Consider the following 19,507-nt stretch of genomic DNA (forward strand, 5'->3'; position numbering starts at 1 on the left):
AGCAACCCGTCGGATCGGTCGTTCATGCTCGGACCCGGGTCGCTGGTGGGCTGAGCCAGAACAGGATAATATGTCATTTATGATGTATCTGATGCATTCTTTTAAATAGAATATCCAAGACAATTATCAGTCAATATGTATGCTGAGTATATCATCTCTTAGCTATAATTTCTATTAGGAATGAATATTGCTATTTCTATTTTGATAACATTACTCATGGCCACGAAATGATATCCATCCCTTGAGAAGTTGTATTGGGCATTACCATCAATTCCACTTTTGTTGGTAGTTGCTTGAATCATATGGCATTGAACAAATCTACTTTCGTGGACGTGGGCGGATATAAGTGGCAATTCTGTTATCTTTTTAAAGTTCATATCCGAGTTTGATTCCCAGATTCAACTGAGATTAGTGTACATTAAAATCAAAGGTACAAAATAGTGTTAATAGTGCATAGAGCTTTTCTATTATAAATTTTGGAAATTCATATATAAATGGAAATTCAAATTTTACAACATCCTAGAAATACCAATTCCCACAGCAATATTCTTTCACTTTGACCATGACCAATACAAAATATATTAAGGTGATCTGGTCAACCATTACATGTAATTTGCATACATTTCTCATTTTTCATAATTTGTGTGTCTAGCCTGTCTTGGTTAAGATTGATAAGAAAAAATCATCTGCAGCAGTGCCCTCAAGTGATTCTCTAATTCCACTTGAACAACATACTTTGGAATTCCAAAATCGTAAGGAAAGAACATAAATGTATTAATGGATTGAGGTACAACATCTTTTAAGTATAATTACAGTTTTAAAACAACACAATAAACACTCAAGAATGTATTGAAGAACATCATTGTATTAAAGTATACAAATACAAGAAGCATAATGAGTACAATAATATGTTGAATCCTCAATCAACAAAACTCGAAATCCCTCTATGAATGCATTAAGCTGCCACAATGCATACTACAACACACCACCATCAAAATCCCTCTTCCGAATAATAAAAAGAATCAAATTACCCTAAAAATATGACACCCGCTGATATCAATTTAGTCCTCTATAGATTTTCTTTGAATTGCAATAATTACATACCATTCCCAAGATATATTCATATTCACAGTGTAAAGAAGTTTAAGAAATCAATTTAAGTAACAAATTAATACCAAATATACACTGCTGGAATAGATCAAAACCTACCAAATCAATGTCGAAAATCTTCAGAAAACTAAATTGACATGGCGTCCGCAACTCAGAAATCGAACAACAAAATCCAGAATCCTCGTGAACTAGAATAGGCCAAACAACATTGAAAACCCTAACACAATTAGCCACACAATGTGTAACAAGAGTAATGCCTGACCGGGTAGCGCTGCAGATCCACCACTTCCGACTTCGCAGAACCCTAACTTCGCAACTTCGGCGCCGGCACAAGCCGCCTCGGCGCATCCGCACCAGTAGGTGACGCCGTCGGCGCCGCAGACAGGATCGGTACGGAAGCACTTAGCGGGGCAAGAGGACGGCGATGGCGTTCCGGCGCAAAGTCCGGCGGACTGCGACGGCAGCCTGATGACAGAGGAGGATTTCCCTTCGGATTCGGCGGATGTTGCGACGGAGAAGACGATGCAGAGAGAGAAGAAGAGGATGTATAAAACGGATTTCGGCATGGGGTTAAATTGAATTACGAGCTACAACGGCTCACCGTGAAGGAACCGAGGACCCGTTGGGTTAAATTTCGAGATCCCGTAGAAAGTTCAAGATGGTGGTGGCTGGAAGAAGGGCATAAGATTGAGATTGAGATTGAGATGGAGATTGAGACTGAAATTAACCCTAATTGGCTAATTGGGGAAATTTGAGTTCTTGGAGAAGAAAAGAGAGGAGACTTCGAGACGACAAATGACAACGAAGAGAATAGGTCCGTTCCTTTCCTTTTTCCTTTTTTTTCTTTCGAGAAAAAAAATAGTAAAATAATCATTAATTATTATCGTAAAAATAATTAATTGCTTTATTAATTTTAAGATCCGTTTAAAAGTTTTAAAAGTTATTTTTTTTAGTTTTAATTTATAAAAAATAATAATATTAATGATTGACATAATAAAAATTTAAATATAAAATTTATTTATAAATTATTTTTAATATAAATATTTATTATTTAAAATATTTTTTAAAAGAATTTAATTTAACTATTTATTTAAATTGAACTTAATTATAAATAAAAATAAAAACTCAAATACAATCAATTTTACATGAAGTAAATAAATGAAAATTGTTAAATAAAATTATCAACTTCACGTAAAATCGAGTGAACACGTAAATAAACTTTTAATCTTTATCAACAAAAGCTACATATTGAATTATTGATGTTGCATAGCCGCATAGGTCTCTTCTTTAAGCAGGACAATTTCTTTTTTTATAGAAAGATTCTTCTCTTCTAGTTCTGCTTACTAAAGGAATATTTGTTATCTTTATTCTGGTGGTTTGAATGGATATAATTTTTTATTTTGGCACATAAGAATAAGAGATAATTTGAATAAATAATTTAATTAAAATTTTAAAAAAAATTTAAATATAAAAACTTATATTAAAAATGATCTATAAATAAATTATTTTAATTTTATAATTCAATTTTTTAGTCACAAAATATTTATTTAAAAAATAATAAAAAATTTATTATAATTTTTTAATTAATCTATAAATATTTTAAATAAATTTTTAAAAAATTATACTAAATATTAATACTATAATTTTTTAATTAAAAAAAGGTTACCAATAGAACTATATAAACTATGTTAAGAATAATTTTTTTTAGGAAAAAAATTTAAACGATTCTAACAATTACTCTAAAAAATAATGTCAGTTCTTGAATTTGACTTCCATCAAACTAATGAGTCCATTTGATAATATTTTTTCTTTTAAGTTAAAGAAACATATCTATATTATACATTAAATTATTAATTTATCTGATAAAATATATATATATATATATATATATATATATATATATATATATATATATATATATATATCATCAAAGATTCAAATTTTAATATTTTAGAATAACTAATAATAAAAATGTAAGACTAATGATAACAATTAGTAATGTCATTTTTATTAATATGTATATCTTCTATTCAATTTCTATAAGTAAAAAAAAATTTAAAATCACTAATATTTTTTAATTTTTATCCAATAAATTTAGTTAATGTATATAAAAAATATAACAAAAAATAAAAAAAATCTTAAACGATCTGACAATTATCCTAAATATACCATGTAGACAAATTTCCTTAATTCAAAAGAAATATCATTGATAAAAGAACTAATCAATTTTATAAAATTAAAGATCAAAAATAGAAAAAAAATTTTGCTAAAAATTTTGTTGTTCTTTAAAACAATTATCCAGAGCCAAGATGGATATTTACAATTTTTTTTATTACTCCATGTGATTTATAATACTTCTTCTGAATTTTTGTTAGTCTTCCTTTGTTTTAACGGTATACTATTTGAAAATTTATGATGAATATTATAAAATATTTTATTTAATGTATTTCACTATTATCAAAAGAAAGTGAAATAAAAGTGTTTAACAAAATAATTGCTCAACGCATAATGTAAAATGGAGTTACATTAAAATTAAGATTAAATTACATAATTGATTTCTATACTTTCATTAAAATTATAAATTAGTTTTTACATTTTAAAAATTTATAATTAAATCTTTAAAAAAATTAAAATTTATAATTTAGTCTTTGTCATTTAAAAAGTGTTTAATTTAATAGAATATTTTTAGAATATTTTTTTATTTTAAAGATGTGAGTTGTACATATTTGACAATATTATAATTTTAGTAAAAATATGGGGACCAACCATGTAATTTAACCATTTGAAAATGACTAAAAATTTCTTAGGCTATCTGAACCCACCTCACCCCTCCCCAGCTCTCTCACTCTCATTTTGTGAGCTGAGGTGAGAGACAGAGAACGCTGAGATTAGGGTATCATTTTGAAAAGTGAGAAAGTGAGAGTGAGAGAGATAGGGAGGGACGAGATGGGTTCAGATAGCATAAAGAATTTTTGGTCATTTTCAAATGGTTAAATTACACGGTTGGTTCCTATACTTTCACTAAAATTATAAATTGGTCTTTATTGTCAAATATGTGCAACTCACATGTTTAAAATAGAAAATATGCTGATAATATTATGTTAAATCAAACACTTTTTGAACGGTATGATTAAATTGCAAATTTTAATTCTCTTTAGAAATCTAATTATAAACTTTTAAAGTGTAGGAACTAATTTGCAATGTCACTAAAAATATAGGACCAACTATGTAATTTAACCTAAAATTAATCAATATATGTGATATTTCAACTTATTTTTAATATATATTTTATATTTTAAGATATAGTTTATATTAAAGACCGATTTTAATATATACATAGCATAATTATATATTAAGAGTAGTGCTAGAGAGTCAACAAATTTTATGATTTGTAGCCATCAATAGTATTTTTAATGGTATGAAATTTCATTTAAAGATGGAGAATAATTTATTTTTTTTTTGCTAACTAAGTGTTGGCCAAATTTTAATAAAAATGCTAATCTTTTAGACTTTCTCAAATATTAATATATAAACAACTGAAAAATACAAAATACCATAAATAAATATGAAAGAAGAAAAAAAAAAAGAGAAATCAGGGAAAAAATCTTTTAAAATAAAAATAATAAAATAATTATTATTAAATTTATAATTTTTATTATATAAATTCTTCTATCTTAATTTAAATGTGATAAAATTTTTATTTTTATTTTATCAATTTATCCACATTAAAAGCTTAAATTTAAAAATAAAAATTCTCAAAATTTCGTAGGTTTAAAGTTTAAACACAACCTAAAAATAGTCTATAAATTTTAATTTTATGACTAGAGTCACTTAAAGTTCGAAAGTAATTCAATTTATTGGAAATGATTTTGATAAGTCATTGTACTTTATTGAAAGTTCAGTCTACCAACATAAGTTGGTATAGATAGAGGAAAATTTGTGTTTTTAACCATTTTTTTTGAGTTTGATACTTACTGAAAAATGAAAATAGAATTTGTTTGTTTGGAAAGGTCGCCCATTTTATACCTCTACAATATTAGAGGAATTAGTCATTTAACTTTCGATTTAATAGATACCCTAATGAAAAAAAAAATCTTCCATTAGAAAGTTAATGTGGACACGAATATATGTTGATGTAGGATGTAGTTGAGTCCTTGTAGAGTTTCGAGTTACAGGGAGTTGAGCAGTTATGAATTTAGACCTTTTGTATAATTTTTTGTGATCATGATTTAGAGCATATTTTTATTTTTTTAAAAAAAATTATTTAAAAAATATTTTAATATAATAAATAAATAATTTTATATATTATATTTAAATATAATTATTAAATACAAAATATTTTTATACAAAATATTTAATCGTAAAATTACTCTCTTTTTTTATAATTTTTAAACCGTTTTTTAGAAGAAAAAGTATAAAAAAATAATGACTACTATGAACAATGTGAACTATAGGTTAAAATAAAAAAATTAAATTATAATTAATAATTAAAACTTCCCACCCATTATTGTCGGACATTGACGTTGCAGTAATCTTTCACCGACCGTTCTACTGCCGTTGCGTAGTTCTGGCTGACCAAAACTGTACCTGGTCTCTTCGTTGGCGTATCAGATCCCTCGGCAGGTCCTTCCTCTTTTGTCTGTCGCTGTGGCCACGTCCGGTTGTCGCGCAATCGGCAACCGTTCAACGCTGCATCTCCTGGATCCTACTGTAGCCGCAACCGGTTACCGCTGAACTCCCATTGGTAAAATTTGAAATTTAATAGTTATTTTGTCATATATTTTGAGAATTTGGTAGTGAATAAGAAAGGATTAAAATTTAAAAATAAAGATAAAAATAGTTTGTTATTAGAATTTAAAAAATATTTTTTATTTTTTGATCCATCGTGGACCAATAAATCAATTTATTATTCACATTATCAAAATTTTTCATTATCTTCCTAACAAAACTCCTTTTCAAAAGGTACCATGCATGTCTCATTTGAATTCTGAGATTTTTAATTTTGATATGGAGGGAATTATGGTGTATAGCAGAGATATGGAAGTTTATGGTTTATCATTGAGCTGTGATGGATGTGCAGAAGTAATCGGACGGACTGATTGGGAGAACTGAAATCGGACGGTCTGATTTCACCAATCAGACGGTACACAAATCGATGGGTCCGATTTTGTGTACTCCTTCTATGTGGCGCGCATGCAGATGGCTCCTTTGTTGGCTTCGTTGCACTATACCCCAAATTCAAGTGTCTTCTCCTTTCCAGTAGCTATCTCTTTCACTCTCATATTCCCCTTTTCATGCTTCTTAACCCCACAACTTTGGCCATTTTTCACCATTGTTGGACCACAAAAGACCTCAAAAAAATTGAAAGACAATGCCAAGAAGACTAAAAATCAAAGAAGTAAATTAACCAGAGATTTATATTGTTAATTATTTTGGGCATTCTAATTATGTAAATTTTTATTTTTTAATAATTTGATTTAATAATAATAATAGTGATAATATTAGATTTTATTAGCAATATATATTATAATAGCACTAAGTAGAGATTAATCATGTATGTGTGTATGATATTGTTACTGTTAAGTGGTTAGAAATAGAGATTAAAATAGGAATTAGTCATGTATGTATATATGTACCATAAGTCTCTGTATCGTTGATTTGGGTTTATTTATGATTGTTGGTTAAAATGAAATGAAATGAAATGAAAGAAAGAAAGAATGAATGAATGAATAAATGAATGTGAATGAGAATGAGATATGTAGATATTAGATATTATTATTAGTATTAATATTAGTAATTGAATTTAATAAATTATTATAATTAATAATATAAATTTAATAAATTATTTATGATTATTAATAATTGAATTTAACATAATTTAGTAAAATTTAGACAATAAATTAGTAAACACTAAACCTAAAATGGGAAAATTAGTATGTTGTTTTGTGAATAATAATAATAATAATAATAATGGAGGTTAAAAGAAAAAAAATTGTTCTACGAATAATCTATCAATAGTGAAATTATTCTGGTTAGTTAGTTAAGGTTAATTAATTTTTGTTATAAGGTAATGAATATGATTGAAGGATTTTTGTTTAACAGATTTACTGTGTATGTTTGAAATGCAATTATGCTGGTAATTAGTTATAATGGATATGTAAGGATAATTGTGTTTTTGTTAATATAGTTATATTATACTGGTACTTATAACGGAAATGTGATATTGTAGGGTTTACGGATGTTGATATGTGATCACTTAAAGCCGTCGGATCCATACAACCAAATTGTTGAGTCACACTTACGCGAGACTAGATTTTATTATGTTTCTCATATTGGAGTTATCCAATGTCAGTTAGCAATGATTAATGCTCTGATTGAGAGATGACGGCCTGAGACTCACACATTTTATTTTCCAGTTGGTGAGTGTGCCATGACCTTGGAGAATGTGACGATAATTCTCGGTTTGCCGACAAATGGTCTTCCGGTTACAGGACCGACCATGAGTAGTTTTGAGGCATTGGAGGCCGAGTGCTTGCACCAGTTTGGGGCTGCACCAAGGAAGACGGACTGTAGAGGAAGCTTTATAAAATTAACGTAGTTTAGGGGTTTGAAAGATCGTATAGTGTTGACTGATGATGTTCACAATCAGATGTATGTAAAGTGTCACATAATGTTGTTATTTGGGACAATTCTGTTTGGAGATAAGTCGGGTGCAATAGTGCACTGGAAATTTCTGCCTTTGCTCTATAACTTCGCTAGGATCATACAGTTTAGTTGGGGTTCGGCATGCCTTGCACACTTGTATAGATCATTGTGTAGGGCAACTCGTGTCGACTGCAAGGAGATGGACGGTCCACTGACACTGTTGCTTACTTGGGCTTGGATCCGGCTACCATTTCTTGCGCCAATTTTCGGCAATCCCAAGTGTTTCTGATTACAAACAGGTAATTTTGATTAAAGTATGCATTGAAAGAATTTCTAGAAATTGTATTTTGTTTTTCACAAAATAAGTTAACTAATGGATTGTCTGACGACAGGTGGCATAACTGGGATCGTGAAAACTATGCCTACCGATATAATTCGCTTGCGCACTACAGGAGGTTGTTGGATGATCTACAAGAAGGACATGTATGTTGTTAAATACTAGTACCGAATTTAGTTTGGTCAGTGAGTTAATTGTTGTGTAATCATCTGACTATTTCAATGTGTCCAGTTTGTTTGGCAGGCTTATGGCATTGGAGACATTGACTCAGACGTGATTCCTTTAGACATTCGTCATAATTCGGTTATTTGGAGTACCACGGTACCGCTTATATCTTTTGAATGCATCGAGTGGCATGCATCCAATAGAGTAAGGAGGCAATTTGGCTTGAGCCAAGGTGTTCCTAATCAAGAGCGGGATCTAGGTGCATCACACGGCGAAGTTCTAACTGGGCCTAAGAATTAAGCAAACCCACTCTTTTTGAGTGAGTGGACCAATCGGTATAGTCACATTCTTGCTGATAACTTGGTGCCTTTACATTATCCATTGGAAATTTACATGCATTGGTACCAAGAAGCATTCAGTGCCCACTTGCAATTGTCAAACCTTGTATTTCAAGAGAATCCAGAAGGTTCTCCAGTTCATAATAAGGAGAATCAACAGTAACAAATGCCGGCACCGGCACCGGCACTGTCACCTCCACCACCACCGGCACCGGCACCGGCACAACAGGGGGTTGATTATTTTGCGTCATATGTTCTTGACACACATCCGTCTGATTATTTTTCAGCGTCAGTCCCGCTAGATCAACAGTATTGGGGTGGTACACAGTTTGAGGCAAGGGAGCAAGCTTCATTCAGTCAGCTGCTTGATTACATGGCTCCGGGGCCGGGTCACTCGCATTCAGGTAATTATGTTGACATTCCCACCGACCAGCTGGTACATCCGGGTGGTATTACTCCAGTTAGGAGGTCATTGGATTCGAGACCTTGGGTTCGCACTTCCTGTGATAATTCTAGAGGAAGAATGTCTATTGACTCGAGTAAGAGTGCTGAAGCGGCGGGAGGGATTATATAGAGTGAAAACCCTAGACGTATTCCGATGAGTCTAATTCAAGAGAGTAATAAGGCAGTTGATGATGAGACTGATGACTACCTAGTAAACAATCCAGAGGAAGAGGATTAGGATGAGGAGGAGGATAAGGATGACGATGAGGATGAAGATGAGGATGATGACGATGACGATGCTGTCGATGATGAGCCGGCCGCTCAAAATGATGAAGACTGCAACGATGATCCAGCTCCTAGTGCAGGTAAAATAAAATGTTGATAATGAATTTCTGTTTGATAATGAATTTCTATTGGTAGATTCATGATGAACTTCTATTTGTATTACATAATGAAGTGCTATTTGATTACTTGCATCCTACATGTGTTGTGTTTTGATAGGTACAGCCACAAGTGAAAAAGGTAAAGGTTACAACCTTAGAGCTAATCCTCCACGTCGGAGTGTGAATCAGTATACCCCATCTGCTTTTAATAGGATTGCCAAGAAGTGTAAAAAGTTATACAAAGATGTGAAGTAGACAGTGAGAAAATAATGTGTTTGATGTTGTTATTTAAGTTGTATGGATTAATTGTGTTAACTAGGTTATTGTAACTATTTTGTACTAGACTATGTTAATTAAGTTATTTGGATTAATTGTGTTAACTTGGTTGTTGTAACTATTTTGTTAATTAGGTTGTTATTACTATTTAATAATTGAGTATGTTAATTAGGTTTGAAATGGATACAAGCACGAAAAGGTAAATTCAGATGTCAATGTCGTACATTAATATAAATTCAAATGAAACGTAACAAAAGTAACTCCTATTTTTTGGCTGGACCTGCACTTGGACCAGCACTTTGACGACATCTACTATGACTATGGCCCTCGGCACCGCATTGCTTGCATCGCCTAGGACGACACAACATACAAGTGTCCATCTCATTTAAGAAGCGGGTCATCTTAAGCCGACCTTTGGCTACCCGTCTGAGGAACGGATTGCCAACAAATCGAGGTCCGTGATAAGCAAGCCACGTTGCAGGATTTTCCAATGGTCTAAACCTAGCCCTGTATACTGGTGGACGAAATTGTGATCACATTATATGTTTCTTGGATTTTGAATGAAAGCTTATTTATGGCACTGCCATGTTCTAATTATTTTGAGATGAAGGCTTCTAAGGGGCAGCACCTGTGTGAGGTTTTCTTTATTGGAATTTACAACTCCGTTCAACTAACCAGCAAGTGTACTGGGTCGTCCAAGTAATAACCTTACGTGAGTAAGGGTCGAATCCACAGAGATTGTTGGTATGAAGCAAGCTATGGTCACCTTGTAAATCTCAGTTAGGCAGATTAAAATAGTTTATGGTTTTCGAAAATTAATAATAAAATAAGAAATAATAAAAGGGATAGAATACTTATGTAGATTCATTGGTAGGAATTTCAGATAAGCGGAATGGAGATGCTGTAGAGCTCTCGGACGCCTGCTCTCCTATTCCTTCTACTCAATCCTTCTTACTCCTTTCCATGGCAAGCTTTGTATAGGGGTTCACCATCAACTGTGGCTACTTTCAATCCTCACGGGGAAATATCCTATGCGGCTGTCACTCGCACAGCTAACCAGTCTGGAGGCATCACCCATGGTTGATAGCTACATCCCATCCTCGCAGTGAAAGCTAATGCTCACGCACTCTGTCACAGTACGGCCAATCACCGGTTGGTTCCCTCCCCTACTAGAATAGAATCCCTCTTTTGCATCTGTCACTGACGCCCAGCAGGTTACAGGTTTGAAGCACGTCACAGTCATTCATGAACGGAATCCTACTCGGAATACCACAGACAAGGTGAGACTTTCCGAATTCCCAGGATCCTACTCGGAACACCACAGACAAGGTTGGACTTTCCGGATCCAGATGAATGCCGCCATCTATCTAGCTTATACCACGAAGATTCTGTTGGGGAATCTAAGAGATACACATTCAAGCCTTGTTGCATGTAGAACGTAAGTGGTTGTCAATCACGCGCGTCCATAGGTGAGAATGATGATGAGAGTTATTAGCTCATCACATTCATCATGTTCTTGGGTACGAATGAATATCTTGGAATAAGAATAAGATAGAGATTTGAATAAAAGAAAATAGAACTTCATTAATCTTTGAGGTACAGCAGAGCTCCACACCCTTAATCTATGGTGTGCAGAAACTCCACCGTTGAAAATACATAAGTAAAAGAGGTCCAGGCATGGCCGAATGGCCAGCCCTCTCCTAACGTGATCAATGATCTCCTAAGATGAAGAATAAAACAAAACTGAAACCAAAGATGATTGATACATTAGTAAATCATCCTATTTATAATAAACTAGCTCCTAGGGTTTACATGAGTAAGTAATTGATGCATAAATCCACTTCCGGGGCCCACTTGGTGTATGTTTGGGCTGAGCTTGATCAATCCACGTGTAGAGGTATTTCTTGGCGTCAAACTTCAGGTTATGACGTGTTTTGGGCGTTCAACTCCGGATCATGACGTTTTTCTGGCGTTTAACTCCAGACAGCAGCGTGTACTTGGCGTTCAACGCCAAGTTACGTCGTCATTCTTCGAATAAAGTATGGACTATTATATATTGCTGGAAAGCCCTGGATGTCTACTTTCCAACGACGTTGAGAGCGCGCCATTTGGAGTTCTGTAGCTCCAGAAAATCCATTTCGAGTGCAGGGAGGTCAGAATCCAACAGCATCAGCAGTCCTTTTGTCAGCCTTTTTCAGAGTTTTGCTCAAATCCCTCAATTTCAGTCAGAATTTACCTGAAATCACAGAAAAACACACAAACTCATAGTAAAGTCCAGAAATGTGAATTTAACATAAAAACTAAGGAAAACATCCCTAAAAGTAGCTCAAACTTACTAAAAACTATATAAAAACAATGCCAAAAAGCGTATAAATTATCCGCTCATCACAACACCAAACTTAAATTGTTGCTTGTCCCCAAGCAACTGAAAATCAAATAGGATAAAAAGAAGAGAATATACTATAAAGTCCAAAATATCAATGAATATTAATTTAATTAAATGAGCGGGACTTGTATCTTTTTGCCTCTGAACAGTTTTGGCATCTCACTTTTTCCTTTGTAGTTTAGAGGTATTGGCGTCTCTGGGGGAACTTAGAATTTTGGATAGTGTTATTGACTTTCTTAGTGAAGCATGTTGATTCTTGAACACAGCTACTTATGAGTCTTGGCTGTGGCCCTAAGCATTTTGTTTTCCAGTATTACCACCGGATACATAAATGCCACAGACACATAACTGGGTGAACCTTTTCAGATTGTGACTCAGCTTTGCTAGAGTCCCCAGTTAGTGGTGTCCAGAGCTCTTAAGCACACTCTTTTGCTTTGGATCACGACTTTAACCACTCAGTCTCAAGTTTTTCACTTGGACCTTCATGACACAAGCACATGGTTAGGGACAGCTTGGTTTAGCCGCTTAGGCCTGGATTTTATTTCCTTGGGCCCTCTTATCCATTGATGCTCAAAGCCTTGGATCCTTTTTAACCTTGCCTTTTGGTTTTAAGGGCTATTGGCTTTTTCTACTGCTCCTTCTCTTTTTTTTTCTGCTTTTTCTTGCTTCAAGAATCAAATTCATGGTTTTTCAGATCATCAATAACATTTCTCTTTGTTCATCATTCCTTCAAGAACCAACAATTTTAAACACTCATAAACAACAAGATCAAAAGACATATGCACTGTTCATTCATTCATTCAGAAAACAAAAGCATTTGTCACCACATCAATATAATTAGACTAAATTCAATAATAATTTCGAAAATTATGTACTTCTTGTTCTTTTGAATTAAAACATTTTTCTTTTAAGAGAGGTGAAGGACTAATGGATTTTATTCATAGCTTTAAGGCATGGTTACATACTAATGATCATGAAGTAGAGACACAAAAACATAGATAAACACAATAATTAAAAACCGAAAACAGAAAGAAATAAAGAACAAGGAATGAATCCACCTTTTAGTGGCGTCTTCTTCTTGAAGGACCCATAATGTTCTTCAACTCTTCTATGTCCCTTCCTTGCCTTTGTTGCTCCTCCCTCATTGCTCTTTGATCTTCTCTTATTTCTTGGAGAGTGAGGGCGTGTTCATGGTGTTCCACCCTTAGTTGTTCCACATTATGGCTCAAATCTTCTAAGGAGGTGTTGAGTTGCTCCCAATAGTTGTTGGGAGGGAAGTGCATTCCTTGAGGCATCTCAGGAATTTGTTGATGATGGACTTCCTCATGCACTTCTTGAGGACCGTGAGGTGCTTCCCTTGCTTGCTCCATCCTTTTCTTGGTGATGGGCTTGTCTTCTTCAATTGAGACATCTCCTTCTATGATAGCTCCAGCTGAGTAACATAGATGACATATAAGGTGGGGGAAGGCTAGCCGTGCCATGTATGAAGGCTTGTCAGCTATTTTGTAGAGTTCATTGGATATGACTTCATGAACCTCTACTTCCTCTCCAATCATGATGCTATGAATCATGATGGCCCGATCCACAGTAACTTCAGATCGGTTGCTTGTAGGGATGATGGATCTTTGAATGAACTCCAACCATCCTCTAGCTACAGGCTTGAGGTCCAGTCTTCTTAGTTGGACTGGCTTGCCTTTGGAGTCTATTCTCCATTGGGCGCCTTCCACACAAATGTCCATTAGGACTTGGTCCAACCCTTGATTAAAGTTGACCCTTCTTGTGTAAGGGCGTTCATCACCTTGCATCATGGGTAAATGAAATGCCAACCTCACATTTTCCGGACTGAAATCCAAGTATTTCCCCCTAACCATTGTGAGATAGTTCTTTGGATTCGGGTTCATACTTTGATCATGGTTCCTTGTGATCCATGCATTAGCATAGAACTCTTGAACCATCAATATTCCAACTTGTTGCATGGGGTTGGTTATGACTTCCCAACCTCTTCTTTGAATCTCATGTCGGATTTCCGGATATTCATTCTTCTTGAGTTTGAAAGGGACCTCATGGATCACCTTCTTCTTTGCCACAACATCATAGAAGTGGTCTTGGTGGCTCTTGGAGATGAATCTCTCCTTCTCCCATGACTCGGAAGTGGAGGCTTTTGCCTTCCCTTTTCCTTTTCTTGAGGAAACTCCGGCCTTGGGTGCCATTGATGGTGAATGAAAAATAAAAAGCTTAGGCTTTTTACCACACCAAACTTAAAATTTGCTCGTCCTCGAGCAAAAAAGAAAAGAAGGGTAGAAGAAGAAGAAGAGAATATTGAAAGAGAGGGAGAAGAGTGGGTTCGGCTATGTGAGAGAAGAAGGGGTTTGTGTTGAGTGAAAATGAAGAAGAAAGGAGAGGTATTTATAGGGAGAGGGGTGGTTGGGTTTCGGCCATTTTGGGTGGGAAAGGGTGGGAAATTGAATTTGAATGTAATGGAGGTAGGTGGGGTGTATGGGGAAGAGGAGGTTGATGTGAATGGTGAATGGGTTACTTGGGAAGAGGAGTTGAGGTGATTGGTGATGGGTGTTGGGAAGGGTGACATGGAGAATGAGATTTGGATTAGGAGAGTGTGATTAGGATTAAAAGAAATGTGGTAGGTGGGGATCCTGTGGGGTCCACAGATCCTGAGGTGGGGATCCTGTGGGGTCCACAGATCCTGAGGTGAAAAGAAATACCATTCCTTCACCATATAGGCATGTAACATGCCTTCATGTAACATTCTGGCGTTCAAACGCCCATTGATGCTAGTTCTGGGCGTTAAACGCCCATGTTATGCATGTTTCTGGCGTTGAACGCCAGTTTCATGCTTGTTTCTGGCGTTCAGCGCCAGATTGTCCTCTGTGTGCGCAACCTGGCGTTTAACGCCAGGTTGTTGCTTGTTTTGGGCGTTCAACGCCAGAAAGATGCTCTGTTCTGACGTTGAACGCCAGAAAGATGCTCCTTCTGGGCGTTGAACGCCAGCCTGTGCGTCTCCAGGGTGAAAAATTTTTTTCTTCTGTTTTTGACTATGTTTTTAATTTTTTTGATTTTTTCGTGACTCCTCATGATCATGTACCTAATTCAACACAAAAATAACACCAAAACAAAATAAAATAAAATTAGATAAATAAAATTGGGTTGCCTCCCAATAAGCGCTTCTTTAATGTCAATAGCTTGACAGTGACTCTCATAGAGCCACATGATGATCAGGTCAATTTAAGTGTGGTATTCCCAACACCAAACTTAGAGTTTGGATATGGGGTTTGAACACCAAACTTAGAGTTTGGTTGTGGCCTCACAACACCAAACTTAGAATTTGACTGTGAAGGCTCTTCTTGACTCTGAACTGAGAGAAGCTCTTCATGCTTACTCTCTTTTGTCACAGAGGGATGGCCATGTGCCTGAAACACAAGGTAGTCCCCATTCAATTGAAGGACTAACTCACCTCTGTTGACATCTATCACAGCTCCTGCTGTGGCTAGGAAAGGTCTTCCTAGGATGATGCATTCATCATCTTCCTTCCTAGTGTCTAGGACTATGAAGTCAGTAGGGATGTAAAGGCCTTCAACCTTTACTAACACGTCCTCTACTATTCCATATGCTTGCCTCACTGACTTATCTGCCAGTTGTACTGAGAACAAAGCAGGTTGTACCTCAATGATCCCCAGCTTCTCCATTACAGAGAGTGGCATCAGATTTATCCCTGACCCCAGATCACACAGAGCTTTTTCAAAGCTCATGGTGCCAATGGTGCAAGGTATTAAGAATTTGCCAGGATCTTGTTTCTTTTGAGGTAGAGTTCTCTGAATCCAAGTATCTAGTTCACTAATGAGCAAGGGAGGTTCACTTTCCCAAATCTCATTACCAAACAGCTTGGCATTCAGCTTCATGATAGCTCCTAAATATAGAGCAGCTTGCTCTCCAGTCACATCTTCATCCTCTTCAGAGGATGAATATTCCTCAGAGCTCATGAATGGCAGAAGGAGGTTTAATGGAATCTCTATGATCTCTGTATGACCCGCAGATTCTTTTGTGTCCTTAATAGGAAACTCCTTCTTGCTTGAGGAACGTCCCAGGAGGTCTTCCTCACTGGGATTTTCGTCCTCCTCCTCCTTGGGGCATTCGGCCATTTTGATTAAATCAATGGCCTTGCACTCTCCTTTTGGATTTTCTTCTGTATTGCTTGGGAGAGTACTGGGAGGAGTGTCAATGACTTTCTTACTCAGCTGGCCTACTTGTGCCTCCAGATTTCTAATGGAGGATCTTGTTTCATTCATGAAACTGAAAGTGGCTTTTGACAGATCAGAGACTATATTGGCTAAATTAGAAGTGTTTTGTTCAGAGTTCTCTGTCTGTTGCTGAGAAGATGATGGATATGGCTTACTATTATTCAGCCTATTGCGTCCACCAATGTTAAAGCCTTGTTGAGGCTTTTGTTGATCCTTCCAGGAGAAATTTGGATGATTTCTCCATGATGAGTTATAGGTGTTCCCATAAGGTTCACCTAAGTAATTAACCTCTGCCATGGCAGGGTTTTCAGGATCATAAGCTTCTTCAGAAGCTGCCTCTCTACTAATGTTGGATGCATGTTGCAATCCATTCAGATTTTGAGAGATCATGTTGACATGTTGAGTCAACACTTTGTTCTGAGCCAATATGGCATTCAGAGCATCAATTTCAAGAACTCCTTTCTTCTGAGGTATCCCATTGTTTACGGAATTCCTCTCAGAGGTGTACATAAACTGGTTGTTTGCAACCATGTCAATGAGTTCTTGAGCCTCTTCAGGCGTTTTCTTCAGGTGAATAGATCCACCTGCAGAATGATCCAATGACATTTTCTAAAATTCAGAGAGACCATAATAGAATATATCTAATATGGTCCATTCTGAAAACATGTCAGATGGACATCTCTTGGTCAGCTGCTTGTATCTTTCCCAAGCTTCATAGAGGGATTCACCATCTTTTTGTTTGAAGGTTTGAACATCCACTCTCAGCTTGCTCAGCTTTTGAGGAGGAAAGAACTTATCTAAGAATGCAGTGACAAGCTTATCCCATGAGTCCAGGCTATCCTTGGGTTGTGAATCCAACCATACTCTAGCTCTGTCTCTTACAGCAAAAGGGAAAAGCAAGAGTCTGTAGACTTCAGGATTAACTCCATTTGTCTTTACAGTGTCACAGATCTGCAAGAACTCAGTTAAAAACTGGTAAGGATCTTCAGATGGAAGTCCATAAAACTTGCAGTTTTGTTGCATTAAAGCAACTAATTGAGGCTTAAGCTCAAAGTTATTGGCTCCAATGGCAGGAATGGAGATGCTTCTTCCATCAAACTTGGACGTTGGCTTTGTGAAGTCTCCAAGCATTCTCCTTGCATTATTATTATTATTTTCTTCTGCCATGTCCTTCTCCTGTTCGAAAATTTCTGAAAGGTTGTTTCTCTTAAAGATGTTTTTGGATTGTTGTAATTTAGCTTCTTTTAATTTTCTCTTCAGAGTCCTTTCAGGTTCTGGATCAATTTCAACAAGAGTGCCTTTATCCCTGTTCCTGCTCATATGAAGGAGAAGAAAACAAGAAAAGAAAAAGGAATCCTCTATGTCACAGTATAGAGATTCCTTTATGTTAGTAGAAAGAGAAGGGGGTAGAAGAATGAAGAAGGGGGTTCGGTTTTTTTGGATGAAGAGAGGTGAAGAGAAGTGTTAGTGATTAAATAATTAAATAAAAGAAGAAAAGAAAAAGGAATTTCGAAAATAATTTTGAAAAAGGGTTAGTGATTTTCGAAAATTAGAAATAAATTGTAATTAAAATTAAAACATGAAACAATTAATTAATTAAAAAGAATTTTTGAAAAAGGAGAGAGATATTTTCGAAAATAAGAGAGGGAAAAGTAGTTAGGTGGTTTTGAAAAAGATAAGAAACAAACAAGGAGTTAGTTAGTTGATTGAAAAAGATTTGAAATCAAATTTGAAAAAGATAAGAAGATAAGAGGTTAGATAAGATCTTTTTGAAATCAAATTTTGAAAAAGATAAAATTTTTGAAAAAGATCAAATAAAAGATAAAAAAGATTTAATTTAAAAATTTTGAAATTATTTACTTCACTAACAAGAAACTACAAGATAAGATTCTAGAACTTAAAGATTGAACCTTTCTTAACAAGAAAGTAACAACTTCAAATTTTTGAACCAATCACATTAATTATTAGTGAATTTTCGAAAATTACATATAAAGATAAGAAAAAGATTTTGGAAATAATTTGAAAAAGATTTTTGAAATTTTTCGAAAAAAAAAAAGAAAAAATGAAAAAGATATGATTTTTGAAAAAGATTTTGAAAAGATAAGATTTTTCAAAATTGAAATTTTGACTTGACTTGTAAGAAATAACTAATTTTGAAAATTTTTGACCAAGTCAACCCAAAATTTCGAAAATTTGGAGGGAATTAAGGAAAAGATATTTTTTTTTATTTTTTTGAATTTTTAATTATGAGAGAGAAAAACAACAAAAATGCTCAATGCATGAAATTTTTAGATCAAAACCATGAATGCATGCAAGAATGCTATGAATGTCAAGATGAACACCAAGAACACTTTGAAGATCATGATGAACATCAAGAACATTATTTTGAAAAAATTTTTGATGCAAAGAAAACATGCAAGACACCAAACTTAGAAATTTTTAATGCATGAAAAATATGAATGCAAAAATGCACATGAAAAACAAGAAAAGACACAAAACAAGAAAACATCAAGATCAAACAAGAGGACTTATCAAGAACAACTTGAAGATCATGAAGAACACTATGAATGCATGGGATTTTCGAAAAATGCAAGAAAAAATTTTTAAAAGCATGCAATTGACACCAAACTTAAAATTTGACTCAAGACTCAAACAAGAAACACAAAATATTTTTGATTTTTATGATTTTCTAATTTTTTTTTATTTTTATTAATTTTTTTTTCGAAAATAATGTAAAGAAAAACGAAAATTAAAAGAAAAATTTTGAAAAAGATTTTTGAAAAGAAAATTACCTAATCTGAGCAACAAGATGAACCGTCAGTTGTCCATACTCGAACAATCCCCGGCAACGGCGCCAAAAACTTGGTGTTGTTGCCGGATTAAAAACTTGGCACCATTGTGGGTTGGAAACAATTGTTTGAATTGTTTGTTTGAAATTGATTGTTCCCCGGCAACGGCGCCAAAAACTTGGTGGACGAAATTGTGATCACATTATATGTTTCTTGGATTTTGAATGAAAGCTTATTTATGGCACTGCCATGTTCTAATTATTTTGAGATGAAGGCTTCTAAGGGGCAGCACCTGTGTGAGGTTTTCTTTATTGGAATTCACAACTCCGTTCAACTAACCAGCAAGTGTACTGGGTCGTCCAAGTAATAACCTTACGTGAG

The 19,507-nt window shown here is 34.7% G+C and overlaps 1 protein-coding gene across 1 annotated transcript; it reads right to left on the reverse strand.

Moving 5' to 3' along the window:
• Window positions 1-835: 835 nt before the first annotated feature.
• LOC130940311 (uncharacterized) lies at window positions 836-1,925 on the reverse strand. Its single transcript, XM_057868421.1, has one exon. The coding sequence runs from the start codon at window positions 1,674-1,676 to the stop codon at window positions 1,299-1,301; it is 378 nt and encodes a 125-aa protein (XP_057724404.1). The 5' UTR covers window positions 1,677-1,925; the 3' UTR covers window positions 836-1,298.
• Between the last annotated feature and the right edge of the window lie 17,582 nt (window positions 1,926-19,507).

The sequence above is a fragment of the Arachis stenosperma genome, chromosome 7, assembly GCF_014773155.1.
Source record: "Arachis stenosperma cultivar V10309 chromosome 7, arast.V10309.gnm1.PFL2, whole genome shotgun sequence".
Taxonomy (NCBI): Eukaryota; Viridiplantae; Streptophyta; class Magnoliopsida; order Fabales; family Fabaceae; genus Arachis; species Arachis stenosperma.